The following is a 16275-nucleotide window of genomic DNA, read 5'->3' on the forward strand; positions in this document are numbered from 1 at the left end:
CACTCTTCATAGTTTTCACAGTATAGTTTCCTTTTTAAAATTATTTTAATAGAAATGGTATAAACAAGCTGCACATAAAAGCAGGGGGTTTTGGCAGTGGCAGAGTTAATTATAAAGTTGAATGTAAAAGTATCGATAATACAGATTTGATTTCTCCATAGGACTCTTTGACTGTGTTTGTTGTGTATTGCTAACACTTCTAAATACTTAATGTTTGCTGTACTACTTCAAGCTTTGGAGTAGGTGGGAGCTGTGTGAAGGTTGTTTTATCCCATTAGGTCACGTTTTTGGCGCATTTTCTTCCGAAACAGTGTTTGTAGGTAAAATAAAAATAGCATGGTACGTGTAACATCAGGTCTTCTGATGCAGATCACAGTGATACAATAATGAAGGGCGGAAAGACTTCTGAGGGGGTAACTTCTCTAAGAGCAGAGTCTGCTCAGACTTCAAGGTCACAGGTTCCACCATGTTCCAAGAAACTTATCGCAGTATTTGGCTACCCTTGTAGTGATTTCCACCCCCCCCCAAGACCATAATCTCCTGTGTAGCAGTTTGTGCCTGTTGTCTTCCTGTTCTTTATACAAGCATCTCAGAGGCTCATACTCAGCCTTCACCGTCCTGTTAGTGCTGTCTACCCACGATAGCTATGAAGCCTTCTCCTCTGAAGACTGCCCAAGCCCCATTCTCTCAGCCGCTCTTTGTCATCTTGGTGCCTCTTTGCTAGTCTTGCTCTGGTGTGTGTCAGTGTCTGTGTCACAAACACAAGGTAATACTTTACGCTCTGTTACGATTTAGGGTTGTCATACTTCAAGGTGTGATAACAAGTGCGGGTTTTCTGTCTAACTGTAATTTTAACCTTTTTTTTGTTGTGCCATACTTGAGCTCTGTTGCATCTGAAAATAGCTTGGGTAGGAGACATTTTACAATGGGATTTTAAGACAAGGAGCTTGGGGTCATTTTTTGCTTCAGTTTAAATCCATGTGAATCAAAAAAACATTTTAAATAGGTCTTTATGTTATGCCTCAGAGAGTATTTGTAGTTTGTAAGCTCATTCCTAGCAGTACTTTGTAAAAGCGTGCTGACCGCTTAAGTTCCCAGGGGAACTTAAGATGTTTCCACAGATGGAAGAAATGGAAAAAAAAAATCTCATTTTTGAACATGAATTTTAATATTGTTTTCAATTCTGAGGTTGCTCCAGCTGAAAAGCTTTGAAGGGATTGCAGTTGGGCAGACATGTGAAAGCGTTGTCTTGGAGACTTTTCCAGACCCTGTTTAAATTCTCGTGTGCATCTCCACTCTTGTAACTTGCCCTCTCTTTTGCTTCTGTAGGAATATGAAGAAAAAACTGGACGAGCTCACAGACCGCTCTCTCCTAAACAGAATGTGAGGAAGAATCTTGATTTTGAACCCCTCTCCACTACAGCACTTATTTTAGAGGACAGACCAGCGTAAGTTTTGGAGGCTAGCAAAGTTTTTCTTGCTGTGTGTATTTGCTTACTGTAACTTCAACAGATTGTTTAAAATTTAAAGTAGACATTTTTTTCAGGATAGTGAATATGAAAGTGGGATGATTATGAGAAAAACTATTCAAACAAAAGTAACCTTTTATAATAAAATAAGTTGTTTTTGTAGGGAAGGAGGCAGCTGGGAGAGCAGAGCTCTAGTTTTGAGTAATTCTATCTTCTAAACTTGAATAAGGGATTTTTATTTTACCTAAGGAAATGTAAGCATAAAACTGAAGCTGGTATATGCTGAAGAAATTGAGAAGCAAGGATGCAGTGTCCTGTTTGCACAAAGAAAGACCACACCTCCATTAATAATGTAACAATATAATGATTGTTCTGCAGTGAGTTCAGCATCGCATTTTAAAGATTGTCCAGTACTTGATAAGTTGTTTTATGTGCTTCTCTTACTGCAAGGAGATTCTTGCATATGCAGACTAACTCCATACTTATTTACTGGCGGCTGCTCTACCATGGTTTGCTCTTGAATTACACAAATTCAGTCATGTTTAGTCAATGTATGAATGGTACCCAGCTTTACATGCATGGCGCCTGCATTTTTAATATAGCTGTGCATTGGTGTAAAGAACTGACATAGAAGTATAATCGTCAGCAAATCTGTATGAAGAATGTTCATATCAAAGTAGTTGTAGGGTCATTTAAGACAGTTTTTTGCTTGACTGGTAGCCTGTGACAGGACTTCTTGGAACATGTAGAACAACGTAAGAGTCATTCTTTGTTCTCTGGTTAACAGTGACACTGATGTGAAGAGCCACTTTTCTTGTTCTTGTGACAATCTGTATTTTAAAAAGTATTCATTGGCCTGTATCACACGGCTATGCATACTTTGCTCGTAATACGATTATGTAAATAGTAAAGCATACTACTACTAATGGTGACTGTGGTGATGGCTGGCGGCTGCCTTATGTGTGACACCTTGCAGGAATGTGAAAGTGAATTTTTGCATATCCTTTTTATTAACCAAAGATATAAACTGTCCTAGGGATACAGTACAGTGCTCTACAATAAGAACAAAATAGTAATTTCCTGTTCTATTGCTTTGGTGATACTGCAGTTGTATGAGATGCAAAGTGATGATGTTAACTTTAGCTAATCATAATTAAAGTGATCTAACATATGAGTGTGTGTATTTGTATGGCAGAGATGTTACCAGTCTTGGCTTCAGTCACAAATTCAGATGGCTGTGTTGGTATCGATAAATGGAGAATATAGAGGATGACTCCAATGCCGCTTTTTGCTATAGAAGCAAGGGGAAGAAGTTAAACCTTTAAAAGAGAAATGAGGTCTCAGAGAGCAGAGGGGAAAAGGAAGCTGGTGCAGGGAGTCATTGCTGCATGGGTAAAGAAAGTTATGGCTGTGACTCTTAAGTGAGGTGTGCAGTAAGAGAGAGCACAGTCTTGTATCTTACCTGTAGAGATCAGTTTAAACCAAAACTACCAGCTTGGCATATACCAGTATATTCCCTTTATTTATGAAGATCAGCCTGCGGGTTCAGTTGGTTTAATAATAAAAATGCTGAAATTAGCAAACATAAGGAAATTACTCAGCACATTTTGTGTATGGAAGCAGTCATAGCTGGTGAGTGTTCTTTCCTTCTCTTCTGCTGACTCGGGGGAAAAAAAAAATCTTTCCAAGGATCTGTTGCTGTACTCTTTGATCAAATATTTTCACAAGAAGCAGTGTCCTTTTCTTGTGGAAGTGTCTAGAACTTTCTTTAGACAAGCTTGCCAACTTTAAATACTGATTATTATTATTATTTTCTAAATTTAAGAAACCTCCCTGCAAAACCAGCAGAAGAAGCTCAGAAACACAGACAACAGTACGAAGAAATGGTGGTTCAAGCAAAAAAAAGAGGTGATGGAATTTCTTGTCTTCAAAGGAGAGAAGTAAAGTTAAGGGATATTTCTAAACCTGAAATGCACTTGTGTCGGTCTGTTGCTCTGTAACGTGAGGGATCTCTGCCTGCCCCCAAAGAAGAATCAATCCAGAGAAGCGAGAGGGATGACAGTAGTTTCACTTAAAAGCTCCGTGGAAAGCCGAGAGAGAAAACAATCCCAGAATCCAGCAGAAAATAATGTTTTAATTTGTAGCTTTTAAATAATTGGGTGGCATCTGTCTGAGGGCTTAAAAACATACTAATATATTGAAGGAGCTTATTGGTCAAATTAGTGAAGACTGGACTTATTTAGATAACTACAGGATATTGGATAGTTTCATGTTGGGAACAACCTGCTGAGGCTGTAGTACATAAATACATGATTTTCCACAAAAATTTTTAGTTATTTGGTTATTGTAGCTATTTTCATTCTCCCACTTAAAATTTACAGCTTTCCCAAAATTTTACTTGTGTTTCTTGTCTCACGTTGCTCACAGGAGCATTTCAGCAACACTGTACCGTGCACATCAGGTGGAGCTGACAGTTGTGGTTCTCTGCTGCTGATATTTTGACCCTTCTGGGTTTTCTGATAAAAACAAACATTGCAGTAATAGGAAATTCGTTCTCATAAAATTGTGTCCAGTGAGAGCTACTGGAAATAGTTTTTTTCCCGTTGGCCAGACCCCTGAGCCATAGGGAACAGTGGAGAGGTGATACAAACACAGGACTTGCTTTCTGCAGGTGACACGTTAAAAGTATCACTTTGTGGTTTTGGACATCATACACCTACCGGTGACTGAAGTTCTGACTTCATGTGACTCCCATGTCAGTGTATCTACTTCACGTGCAGTAGTCCAGAGGAGTTTTTCTGTTCGTTCTTTGCACATAGGGTAGGTGGTTTGGGAGCAATGGGATGATGCTCAGCTTAGGCAGCGGGCCAGGTCCTTGTGCTGTCTTCACTGTACTGGAGTACATCACCCTGTCCAGATAAATACCCTGACAAAGCCATTTTCCCAAAAGCCGCTCCAGATGGAGCAGCTTTGCAGGGTGGTGTATTGTGTAGAAGTCAGGAAATCAAAGAGTGTTAACACCCTCTTTTTGTTTAGAGAAAACTTCAAAGCCTGTGTTCAGGCAGACTCACAAATCAGACTCATATCAAAGCTGAAAACATTTTGAGGTGGTTGGTGTGGGTTCTGCTCAGGCACAGCTTCTGTTGGGCTGTTTTTCATTCCAAAGACCTTGTTCATGGCACTGCTGTTCTTCAGTTAGTTTTTAGTTTACCTTGTCAGGTCAGTACCTTCCTATATTGTAGACAGTGTGTGCACGCACATATCCTGTATTTCCACTGTGCTGCTTTAAAGAATGTCTGCCTGCATTTGTTAAATTGCATGTCTAACAAATTTGCCTGTGGAAAAAATAGTAGTTGGTGATGCAAGAAGAAATACTGGGTGATAATCCAGAAATGTAAAATATTTTTCATGTTTAGTTTAAATATATTTTCTTTTTAAGGAACTGAAGGTTTCCAGTGTGTGTGTGTGCACGTGTGTTTATATGTGTGTTTATGTATATGTGTGTTTGTGATGTATGACATTTAGATTCAACATATGCTAAGTAGCATCAAAAATTTAGTTCTTACGATTTCCTGACAGTATATCTAAATCAAAATTTACAAAGACCAACACATAAGAATGAATACAAAATACAAAATTTGTGTTATTTTGGCTTGTACTTTTGAGTCTGCCACAAAAAAAGGGATGGGGCTTTATTAGGAAATGCTCTGACCCATCCTACGAGGTGGGGCTGTTGGCTATCAGAGAAGGTAATTGAAAGTTACTGATGTGGTTAGATTTGAAGGGTCAAAGGAGCCGTATATTTTCTGACTCCTTTTGTCTCTTCCATCTAAAATGAGCTTTATGCATAGTTTCACTTTTTCTTCATTCCCATTTGGTACCACTGCTTAGCTTGCTGCGTGTCTGGGAAATGTTTAGAATTTGAACAGTCCACTGTACTTTTAGGTGGATATAGTGTGCTTTGCATGGGTATTTAGCCATAAATAGCTAACTCTGAATGTTTGGTTTCTGTTTTTATTAACTTAAAAAGGAAATTGCTTTTCTGCAGAGCTTAAAGAAGCCCAGAAGAGAAAGAAACAACTGGAAGAACGCTGTAAACTGGAAGACAGCATCGGCAATGCTGTTTTAACTTGGAACAATGAAATCTTGCCCAACTGGGAAACTATGTAAGACAGTATGTTATACTGAGTTTTAATTAAAATTGCTGAGTCTGTATCCTGAAGAGAAATTAACCAAGTTAGCAAGTATAATTTTAAATGATCTTGCCAGCTTTTGTTGGAGAGTCGCTTTTGGACAGCTACGAAGAAAATGAGCAACATATGTTTCAATATTTCTACAAGGTGGCTGGAAGCAATGCAGTTATTATTTGTCTTTAATGGAGGTTCAGTTTTATTCAGAAACTGTGAAACACTAGGAAGTAATCTGCAGTAGAGAATGTAAAAGCAGAAAGCATAATGCTTGAATATTTATCAGAATTTATTGGTGCATTTATCGGAAATGAGCTTTCCTTGACTACTTGAGCTGTTGATATTATATTATCAGATGCAAATTGAAGTACGTGTATGGTATTATGAAGCCTCTTTATTGCAGAGTGGTATACCTGCTGGGATAATCAAGTGATGGAAAAGAGAAGTAGGGAAAAAGTTATTTAAAAAAAAATTAAGTGCTAAAAGATTTCCTACAAAGACACAGCACAGGCTGTGTAAGGTAAGCTACCTTTGCTGTCTGGTTTTTCATGGACTTTGCTTTTCATAGTCATCTTAAAGAAAAACAGCCCACTGCCCTCCATGAGTATAACCACCGCCACCACAACAAAAACCAACCTCAGCAGCACTCAGTTGCAATTTGCTTGATCTGGAAATTCAGTTGTCCTGAGATTATATGTTAAAAATATGTATGGAATTTGTTGGAAAATAGATTTCTGGGGAACTGAAGTAAGAAATTAAGTGTAAGCAAATTGCAGATTTACATCTGTCTTAAATATTTGAAGACACATCTGTTCTGGCTCCTGTTAAAATAAGGACACCTTTTCCTGCCTTGGTTTATAAATCCAGAAGTTCCCCAATGTATTCACTGTTTTACATTTTAGGTCAGAATCTCCTTTTAGATAAATGAATTGTTGGGGTTTTTGTCACTGCCACAAACTGTCATTGGTGATTAGATGCTGTTCTGTTCTTCCTTCTGGGCTCTCAGATGAGCGTCAGCTGCAGCTGTTTCAAAGCCTGTGTTCTGTTAAAATGTCTTTCATGCTCCCACCTAGAAGTTCTTGTTATATCTTCATGTGTTTTTCTGGAGGGTTCAAGCTGGAAAGCTGGGTCGCAAAATGCACATCTCATTTGCACAGCAGGGTGGTGACAGAGGGGAGAGGGTCAACTTCCATAACTTGTTTTGGTATTTAATGGAGATTTATGTTTATTTATTTAATAAATATTTATTTAAGAATTTAATTTAATAAAAATTTGTTTAATGGTATTTTATGGAGATTTGAGTCTGTCCAATCTTTAGCATAGGCAGTGGCACAGATATGGATTTCATTTTCATTTGTTTATTTCTGTCCCCTGTGATTCTTGCTGGTCAAGTATGGTTGCAGATTATGGATGTTGTGATTGCAGTGTTTCTGTCAAAATAAGCCATTAACTTGGAAGGAAGTAAGCTTTCCTTTACAGTTCAAAGCAAAACAGTACTAAAGAATGGGTGTGTGCAACCACATTTGACTTCTTGGCCCATTGATATTAATTTTGATTTGGATTCCTTCAGCAGTGGTAAGAGGACGCATTCGCAATTCAGCTGGCAATGACGTATTTCTTAGAATAATCCATTTTATTCCAAACAGGTGGTGTTCCCGGAAGGTTCGAGAGCTGTGGTGGCAGGGCATCCCCCCAAGTGTGAGAGGCAAAGTCTGGAGCTTGGCAATTGGCAACGAGTTAAACATCACCCATGGTGAGGCTGTTGTTATGTCTACATTGTCCTACAAAGAGATGTAGTAAGGGGACAGTCTTGCATTAATTGTTGTGTATCAGAACCTGAGGTTCTGGTGTTGGTATGAGGAGATGTTACCTACTTATGCTTTTTTGTGGTGCTTTGACATGTTTTGTTCAAAAATACTGTGTCTTTTAATCTTGTAACTGCTCTAGGACTGCTGCTGTTAATCATCTTTGATGATTGCTATCACTGTCTCTTGCTTTGGTTTTAGATAGAGATGGTCCCAAAGTTTCAAGCTTAATTTTTTATGTTTTGAAACTTAGAATTGTTAATTTTGTAATGTTTATGAGCATGCATGTAGTGTGCTTCCTTTGATTAAAAGCAAGATATTAGGTTTGTGAGAAATTAAAAGACCCCTGGGAAAATTCGTACTTTTGTTTGTGTGTGTTTGTGAAAATGGAAATAGTGTGCTGCTCCAGAGTGCAGAAGAACACAGCTTGGAAAGACTAACATATGTAATTAATTTCAACATGAAATGTGGTAGGCTGCCTGCACTCCTGCTGTATTGTGCTGCTTTTTTGTGCTTGGCTCAGTTACCTTGGGTGTAATTCTTGCAAGGAGTTTTCTAGACTTATCCCCGTTATCCATTCAGGCTATAATTTTGAACACCGGTGCTCTGCAAGAAAAGTAAATGCTTGAATGTGAATTGCAACTTGTGCCTAGATTGCCTTTCCTTTTTGTTTAAGTTATAGGTCAGTGGAACAAGTCTTTCGGAACCATAACCCACTTAGAAATTCAACTACTCTGTTAGAGATACCATTACTTGTAGTGGGGCAGCATTGCTCACGTGGTAGGTAGGTAGTACCTGACAGTGGACATTTGTATATGCAATAGTGGACTTGGTTTTCTCTGTTTTTCCTTTTTCAGAACTGTATGATATTTGCCTGGCTCGTGCCAAAGAGAAATGGCGATCACTTAGCACAGGAGGAGCTGAAGTAGAATGTGAAGGTATGCTTCTCGTGAAGAATTTATGCTGTGTTACAAAATAAGAGATTAAAATCACAGATTTTAAACAAAAAGTCAGCTATAAAGATGCCTCTGGTAAAAAAAGCTTATTTTTGTGGAAGCAAGAAATAGCTGTATGTGTTCTTCTCAATGAAACTATAGTGTCTTATAAAGCACAATTCATTTTTCTTTATAAACCATCTCTAGGTACAGTTCTTATTTGATGCTGATTTGTAGGAAAACTAGGGAAGTTTGGGGATTATAATTTGAATTGCAACACTAAAATACTTTTCTGCACCTGTAGTTTTGGAGTTGAAACTCAAATTATAGCAGAAAATTGTATTTTTAGTCCCTTATGGCAGCTTTGAGCCCATCTCTTGGGTGTGTTTCAGAGAGCAGCAATTTATTTTTGCAGATGAAGTGGCTTGAGATTTACTAATTGATTGGAAGAGTTGTCTGTTTTTGAGATAGTGTAAAATCATGCAGATGCTTGAAATTGCCTTTGGTAAGTAATTATGCTGAGCAGAAACAGGACATGTGTACTGGCATTTATCAACAGAACCATGGTTTTGATTGGAAATCCCCTGCTTTGTTGTCTTAAGATTGTCTGCATCTTAAATAAGATGACATTTGGTACATTTCCAGCTTTCTCTTGCACTTTATTTTCTGGACTGTAAGTGCTCATATGGCTCATGTAAGCATTGGCTAATGCTAACTCTTGTTTTTGGATTGCTCAATAAGTAGCAGTAGGTAATTCCCAACTATGCTTACCAGAAGAGATGAAATATGAATAAAACGTTTTGGTATCAGGAAGAAAACTAATACTTTAGAAATTTACTTTGTATGAGAGCTGTTTCAGTTATGGAGAGTGGATTGCAGAGTCCATGATCTTTAACACATACAAAGAGTAAATAAACATGATTTTGGAAGGAGAGCTGACAGCAGTAGAGATAGGTGGCATCCATCAAATGCTTGCGCTTTAGGACTTCTCCCTCCCATCACAGCCTTTCCACAGACGCAGCTGTGTCAGGAGCCAGTGAGAGGCCTTGTTGAGGGTGAGGGGTCACAGGTTAGCAGGCTTGTATCTGTCTAACGTTTTATCAGCCTATACCAGTAAAGTGCCTCGCTTCCTTGCCATGTGTCTTTTTCTCCATTGATTTGAAACATATTGAGGGTCAATGTGCACCATAGGGGTACTTTGAGTCAAGATGTGCTTGTTGCTTAGCCTGTGCGCTGAATTCAGGGAGTAGTCCTGTCTGTAACCTTATTCTCTATCATGAGCTTCAAAATAAATGAACTGTGCAAAAGCTAAACCTTACTGGGGGAAAAAAAAAGAGTGTACACTGATCCATGTAATAAGTGCAGTAACTTTGGCTTTTTTAGATGCTGGATTTTCTGCAGCTGACAGAGAAGCAAGCTTGGAGTTAATAAAACTGGATATCTCAAGAACGTTTCCTAATCTCTGTATATTCCAGAAAGTAAGCTATCTTAACTTTTGTCTTGATTTCTCAGAGAATTTAAGTTTACATGATCTTGCCTGTCCCTTGGTTGAAACAGCCCATTGAGTCCAAATCTGAAGGAGTAGACATCTTGAGAGGAAAAGGTTCCTAAAGGTTTTGGAAAACTGTATATTATCTAGAAAAGAGTAACCTCAAGGTACCACATTTGGAAGAGGCAAAAAAGTTCCAATCTATTGGCTAATCACCATGATTCATCTAGCCCAGCTCATGCTGCTTTCTGTCTGATGAAGTGATGTGTGTGTTTCCCAGTCAGTGAATCAGCACAGCTGGGTCGCAGAGACACGGTGGAAGAGAACACAGCTCTAGCAAGCAAGATTTGGTGGCCCTTTTGGTTCCATGCAAGACCAATTTAACTTTTATGGTTTTGGTGTGCTTTAATGACTTTTTTTTTAACCAGATACTTTCCCCTTCTATACACGAATTTCAGCAGCCCTGTAAAAAGTTTAGATTGTGATAAATCAACATTTTTGGGTGAAAAACACTTTCCTATGGAAATTCTCAGTCATTTACAGTACTTCTTATAAGATATGGCAGCTGTTAATAGTCAACAGTGTTAAATTCTTTTCAGCTGAACATGTCATTCTTGATATGCTGTGTGTGTTATAGCATATTGCTGTTGTTTTAACTGTTTTCTTCGTGGTTGAATTGTGCCTCTAGTGAAATAGATAATTAAGTAGTTCTCATTAGCCTTCTGCTTTCTTGGCATTATTGTCAAAGTGCTGCTAAGCCATAAGGAATCTTTTAGGCTTAGATTCCTCTTGTCTAAGGATTTAATCAATATATTGGATAAACTGTATGCATTTGTACTAATACAATATGGACAGCTGTTTCATACTTTTATAGCCAACATAGTTTTGAAAGACTTGGAGCTTTTCAAAGCTGAATAGAGAAATAGTGTGTCCTGCATCAGAAGTGATAAATACCGTCAGTAGCAATAAAGAGTTGTTAACATTTGTTACGTACTCAGAGGTATTGTCTTGTTTTTGTTTGATTATAGGGTGGTCCTTACCATGACACCTTGCACAGTATTTTAGGAGCCTATACTTGTTACAGACCTGACGTAGGCTATGTAAGTGAAGAATTTTTTTTCCTCAGGTGTGGGGAGGAAGGGTTGTGTTGATCAGTCTTTTGAGGACCAGTATTAAATGATGATGTGAGTATTTTTGGGTTTCTGTGTTGCTTCCACATGCTTGAGAAGTGTACGTTGCTCTATTTAAGCTTTTTAACAGGTGAAGACTTAAAAGTACAGATTTGTTGTGCTTGAAAATTGGAGTGAAAGGAGAAGATGGAGTTAAATTGGTCCTTTGAAGTATATACTATTCTTAATGGCAGTCTTACTCAACAGAACAGTCGCGGTATCTTACTCCTTGATAAGCGTTTTTGTGCCTTAGCACTATGAGCTTCTGGAACAGTCTTTAAAGCAATGCCCATCAAGGCTGCGTGAGTTCCCTCGAACTATTTTAAGTAATGATTATGAGAGGACTGAGTGGATTTCAGATATTTCATTTAATCTTTTTTCCCAAAGCAGGGATATATAAAGGAGCTTATTCCCTAGATGGTAGCAGTTGCTTTAGAGAAGGCAAATGTGGAAAGATAATGTTCCTATTCTGCAAGTAGCATGGGATGTGTGGCAAAAACTGCAGAACATGACTGCCAGGAGACTAGGAAAAGGGCAGATGAGGTGGCGTGCTTCATTTGGCACTGAACCTGGAGTTGGGAAGGAGCTTGTTCCCCAGGTTTGCAGGAAGGACTGTCACGCCTTGGCCCATGTAACTCTGCAGTGGTATGCTACACCCTCTGAGCGCGCGAGCTGGATTCAGCAGCGTTTTCATAGCATATTAGAATAATACAGCATGGTAAGAAAATGCTGCGACATCATGAGCTTATGGTAAATGAAACATGAACTTAATCTTGAAATGGTACTGCTTGTCAGATGAGTCATTGCTGTTTGCCGTTGTTCGTAGCTGCCAGTAATTGATTGAAAAAGGAAAGAGCAGGCTTTTTCTCTGACGTCCTAGTCCAGCTTTCTACAAATAAGGGTATCTGTGGCCCATCCCTAGGAGAAGAATTACTTAGAAACAGCTTATTCTTCAAGAATATCATCTGCATATTTGAAAGTGCTGTCATCCTAGCCTGTCTTAGGAGTTTTACTTGGCGTCTTTGAAAGGAGACAACGTGGGGATCGTTAGCTTCTGTGCTCTGAACATTCAATACCACAGGGTCATGCGAGTTTAAAAAATGGTCTTTCTGAACATTTCACAAAATTCAACAGCTCAACGAGTGCCTTAAACGCTGGTGATTGTGAGGACAAGATGAGGCAGTATTCTTGGAAGAATATGGTTATTGCTGAATGGTAATGCTTCTCATTTCTTCAGGTACAGGGCATGTCATTCATAGCAGCAGTATTGATCTTGAACTTGGATACTGCAGATGCCTTCATTGCTTTTTCTAACCTCTTGAATAAACCCTGTCAGATGGCGTTTTTCCGTGTGGACCATGGCCTTGTAAGTATGCAAGAAAACTGTAATCTACATGTTGTAGCTATTTCAGGGAAAGCTAAAAAAATGATGGGCTTAGTAGCTTGGAAAGTAAATCAGAATTTATTTTAAAGGAACATGCTTGATAAACAAAAAAACCCCAACACACATACACCCTCTCAAATAAAAACAAAACAAAGCAAAACCCACCCCACTAACCTTTTTGAACAGGCAGGTGAATGAAGTTGTTCAGCTGCTGTTTTATAATGCTCAGAGAATAGTTATGAGACTATTACTGTAGGTGTTTTTCAAATTGAGCACTGTAATTGAAAGCTGAAAACACCTTCACGTTAGAAGAAGTGTCTTGAAGGTGCTTTTTATTCCAGACTAATAGGTTACTAAGAAAAGACTGCTGTAGGGAGAACCAGGTTTCCCATCTCTTATTGTAGCAACTGTCTTTGAAAAGGAGCTTGGGGGAATTGGGTGAGCAGACCCCTCCAATTTTCAGTGGGAGCTGGTTGCCTGATTCTCTCTGGGGTCTCTAAAATTCCTTGTTAGCATGTACACACACTGGGCTGCTTGTGTACCATAGCAAAAGAAGGCACATCTCCTTCAGTGTGTTTTTTATTTACTTTAAAAAGTTTGTTTTTCTAAAATATATGGCATTCTGTATTTCTTTCTCAGTTATTTACCTTCTGACACTATGAAAATAGGATCTGCTTCTCAAGGGTTCAAATGGGAGAAATAAAGCAAGGGAATGGATGACATCAGCAACAGTCACTTTTGCTGCTTAAGCAGTAGGACACTGGGTATCCCATCGGTATTTCCTGCTGGAAAAGCAGCATGGAATTGCCCTGAATCTCATCAGTTACAGGTGCCCATGGGGAGATGTATCACAGCACAGGCAGCGTTGCTAGAAGCAGTATCAGTCATCTCCATCCTCTTACTTGGAAAAAGAGGACGTACTCATGCATTCATTGTGTAAATGTGTTTTTTTGTGAAAATGATTTTGGAATTACATTTGTTAGAATTTTTTTAGCTGAAATAATGGTGTTTTGGTATGCCCTTGGATCATGCCTTTTAGTTCAGTTAGCCTGGCTAAATGGAGGCTACTTGATAAATAAATGCTTACAGAAGAGTAGAGATGGTGATACATGAAAAAATATGAATGTATCATGAAATTACAAAGCCATGATTCACACCACAAGGAAAACTTTGTACCTAATATTCCAAACAGAGCAGCAAGACATAGTGAGACAGCTTGGGCTTCCTGTGGTTAATATGCTGATCTGCTGTCTACCCTCATCTTTTTGTGTCAGGTTTGCAGCTTAATAACCAAATGCTCATTTGTCTTACAATAAATTAAAAAAATTAACCCAGCATAAATTAGTTATGGAAATGATAGTAATTTATACTGATTTGTCTTAATTTGTTACATTTTGATTAAACTAGAAACTTTTTTTAGTTACTGCTAGGTAAATGTCGTGCTGACAGTTGATTTGATCAAGATAAATACCTGAACTGCAATTGCATTTCTAACAGAGCTGCCTGCATTACTATCAATAGATTTTATTGTAGCGATTATGTGTAAGATCCCTTCTCTGAAGTACTTTTGAAACACTGTGGCAGAACTCTTACTGTGGTGCTAGAGTGTAAACAGATCATTTTGGGAGTATGTTTCGAGTGTGCGTTGCATTACCTGCGTTCTTCTTCATACTTGTAGATCTCATGGGATGCTTGGGTTTCATGCATTTAAAAATCCATGTTGGGAAGCTGTTTCGGTTGCATGGTTCTCTGACGTGGATTTTTAGATTTGTAGTGTCATGTTTGCCATGGAGCTGTTTCTCAGTAACTGACAGTTCAGAGATTTTACGTAATTTTGTACAGCTGTTTCTATACCGTGCACCCATCTCTGATTGGCTTTTAAGCCTTATACTCTCGACGACTGCCAGGCTAATTTTTTGATGTGATGCTGTTAACTGATGTTGATAGTAATACCTGTCACTTCATTCAGGTAAAACGGGAAAAATCTCTGCAAGGACTCTGCAAGTGAGAAACAACTCTGTCAGTCCTTTAAAAGGATTTCCCACAAATGGCTCCAAAAGGCTCCTCTCTTCCCTTTACTGCCATGGTGTCTTGGGGAGAACCACGCTGATACAATTCACATGTTGAAGAAATCACAGCCATTCTTTATTGGTTTTATTGGGATATTTTCATTCAAATTACTGAGTCATTCAAGAACTCTGTTTAACTTTTCTCCCTTTAGTATTAAGAGGGCAGCGTGGGGAGGAGGGGGAGAGCTCAAGCCTTTTTGTTTTGATCTCTTACTTGGATTGGAAGATTTTCTGTGCCCTCTGTTAGGAAATTTGACCTAAATGTTGAAATCGCAAAATAACATTAAGATCTTTGTGGTAAAAGCAGTATAGTTCAGGGGTCACAGTATCAGATGGGAGTTACAATCTGTTTCTCTTGCACTGGTGTTTTCTCCTGATCTTTGGCTTTTCTGTGTGAACTTCACCTCTCCCTCTTTGCAATAGAAATGCTATTATTTTAAAATGTATGGTATAAAAGAACTTTGGTATTAGAATATGATTTATGATTGGAGCCAACTGGATGCTTCACTCTTGCTGTGGACCATTAAATTATTTTAGCTCCCCATTTCATTTTATAATCCATTGGGCCTTGGATTTTATTCATTGTAATATTAAATTACTGCCACAAGCACAAAGCACCATTCTGTTACAATTCTTTTGAGAAATCAGCAAATAACTTATCTCCTGCTGGTATTTTTCTTTCCAAAGGAAGCTGGCCAAGACCCAAAACAGTAATTATATTGTTTAGTATGAGAACAGTGTATAGGGTGGATCTTAAATTACATGTGCTAGCAGATGCTGTCCTTTATGTAAATGTTGTATCATGTAATTCATATGGTCCTGTTTTTGAAGAGCATTAATCCAACAACAGGTAATACATTTAAGTCTATTAATACAGCTGACTGCTTTTTTTCTCCCCATTGTATTTTCCCAGATGTTGACTTACTTTGCCGCATTTGAGGTATTCTTTGAAGAAAATCTGCCAAAGTTATTTGCCCACTTCAAAAAAAATAACTTAACTCCAGACATCTATCTTATTGATTGGTAAGATATTAAAAGTATAATTAATGTGCATACTAGCATATAGCTCCAAATCATTCCCACATACTTCTGTGATGTTTAATGTTTGCCAAACCTTTATGGTTGTGCTTCTCTTGAGTTTGAAGCTTACTTTAAATACAGCTTTATAGCAGTGTTTATCCATATTTAATGCGTATTTGAGTTAAACCTTCTGAGAAAATGTGTTAGTTTTTCTGTTTTATGTGCAGGTGTGTGTCAGGGGTGTGTATACAGACTGCATTGTTAGTCTTGCACTTGAAAGTTATTATAGTTTGTTGAACAGGGAAGGATTAGTTACAGACAAAAAGCTAAAGGCTGCAGAAAAGCAAACACCTGGGCTTTTGGCAGGATGAACTATGGCTCCTGGGCAGTATCTCAGTCATATGGTAGGTGGTCCTAGATCCTGTTTAGAGGATTCCCAGTACAGGTTGTTTAAACACTGATCTTGACACAGTGCGATGGAATAGCTAAAGGGCATTAGCATACTTTTAATTACTGCAGCTATTCCACTTAGCCGACAGGCAATGACAATCTTTTTATTTGGTGAAAATGCCTTCCCTCTTAGTTCCAGTGTAGTTTGAACCATTTTCCTTAAGAGGAAAAAAACCAGGGATCTTACTTGCGCTCCTGCCAAACTTCAGTGTGATGTAAAGCGCTTCAAATTGAGCCTTTGCATTTATACCTACCACGCTTTGGTTTGGGGCAGCTGAAACATCTCTTCTCAGCAGGA

General features: G+C 38.4%; 1 protein-coding gene across 1 annotated transcript in view; it reads left to right on the plus strand.

The window, feature by feature from the left end:
- The first annotated feature begins 1314 nt into the window (after positions 1-1314).
- The window catches only part of TBC1D14 (TBC1 domain family, member 14), a 27632-nt gene continuing 12671 nt past the window's right edge, over positions 1315-16275 (plus strand). The window contains exons 1-9 of the mRNA XM_010186216.1: positions 1315-1448; positions 3295-3377; positions 5518-5635; positions 7303-7409; positions 8319-8399; positions 9780-9874; positions 10914-10985; positions 12292-12420; positions 15421-15530. Of these exons, the coding sequence (XP_010184518.1) occupies positions 3353-3377; positions 5518-5635; positions 7303-7409; positions 8319-8399; positions 9780-9874; positions 10914-10985; positions 12292-12420; positions 15421-15530 (737 nt within the window). The 5' untranslated portion in view covers positions 1315-1448; positions 3295-3352. The remainder of the gene's footprint in view (positions 1449-3294; positions 3378-5517; positions 5636-7302; positions 7410-8318; positions 8400-9779; positions 9875-10913; positions 10986-12291; positions 12421-15420; positions 15531-16275) is intronic.

The sequence above is a fragment of the Mesitornis unicolor genome, unplaced genomic scaffold, assembly GCF_000695765.1.
Source record: "Mesitornis unicolor isolate BGI_N332 unplaced genomic scaffold, ASM69576v1 scaffold51046, whole genome shotgun sequence".
In the NCBI taxonomy this organism is placed as follows: domain Eukaryota; kingdom Metazoa; phylum Chordata; class Aves; order Mesitornithiformes; family Mesitornithidae; genus Mesitornis; species Mesitornis unicolor.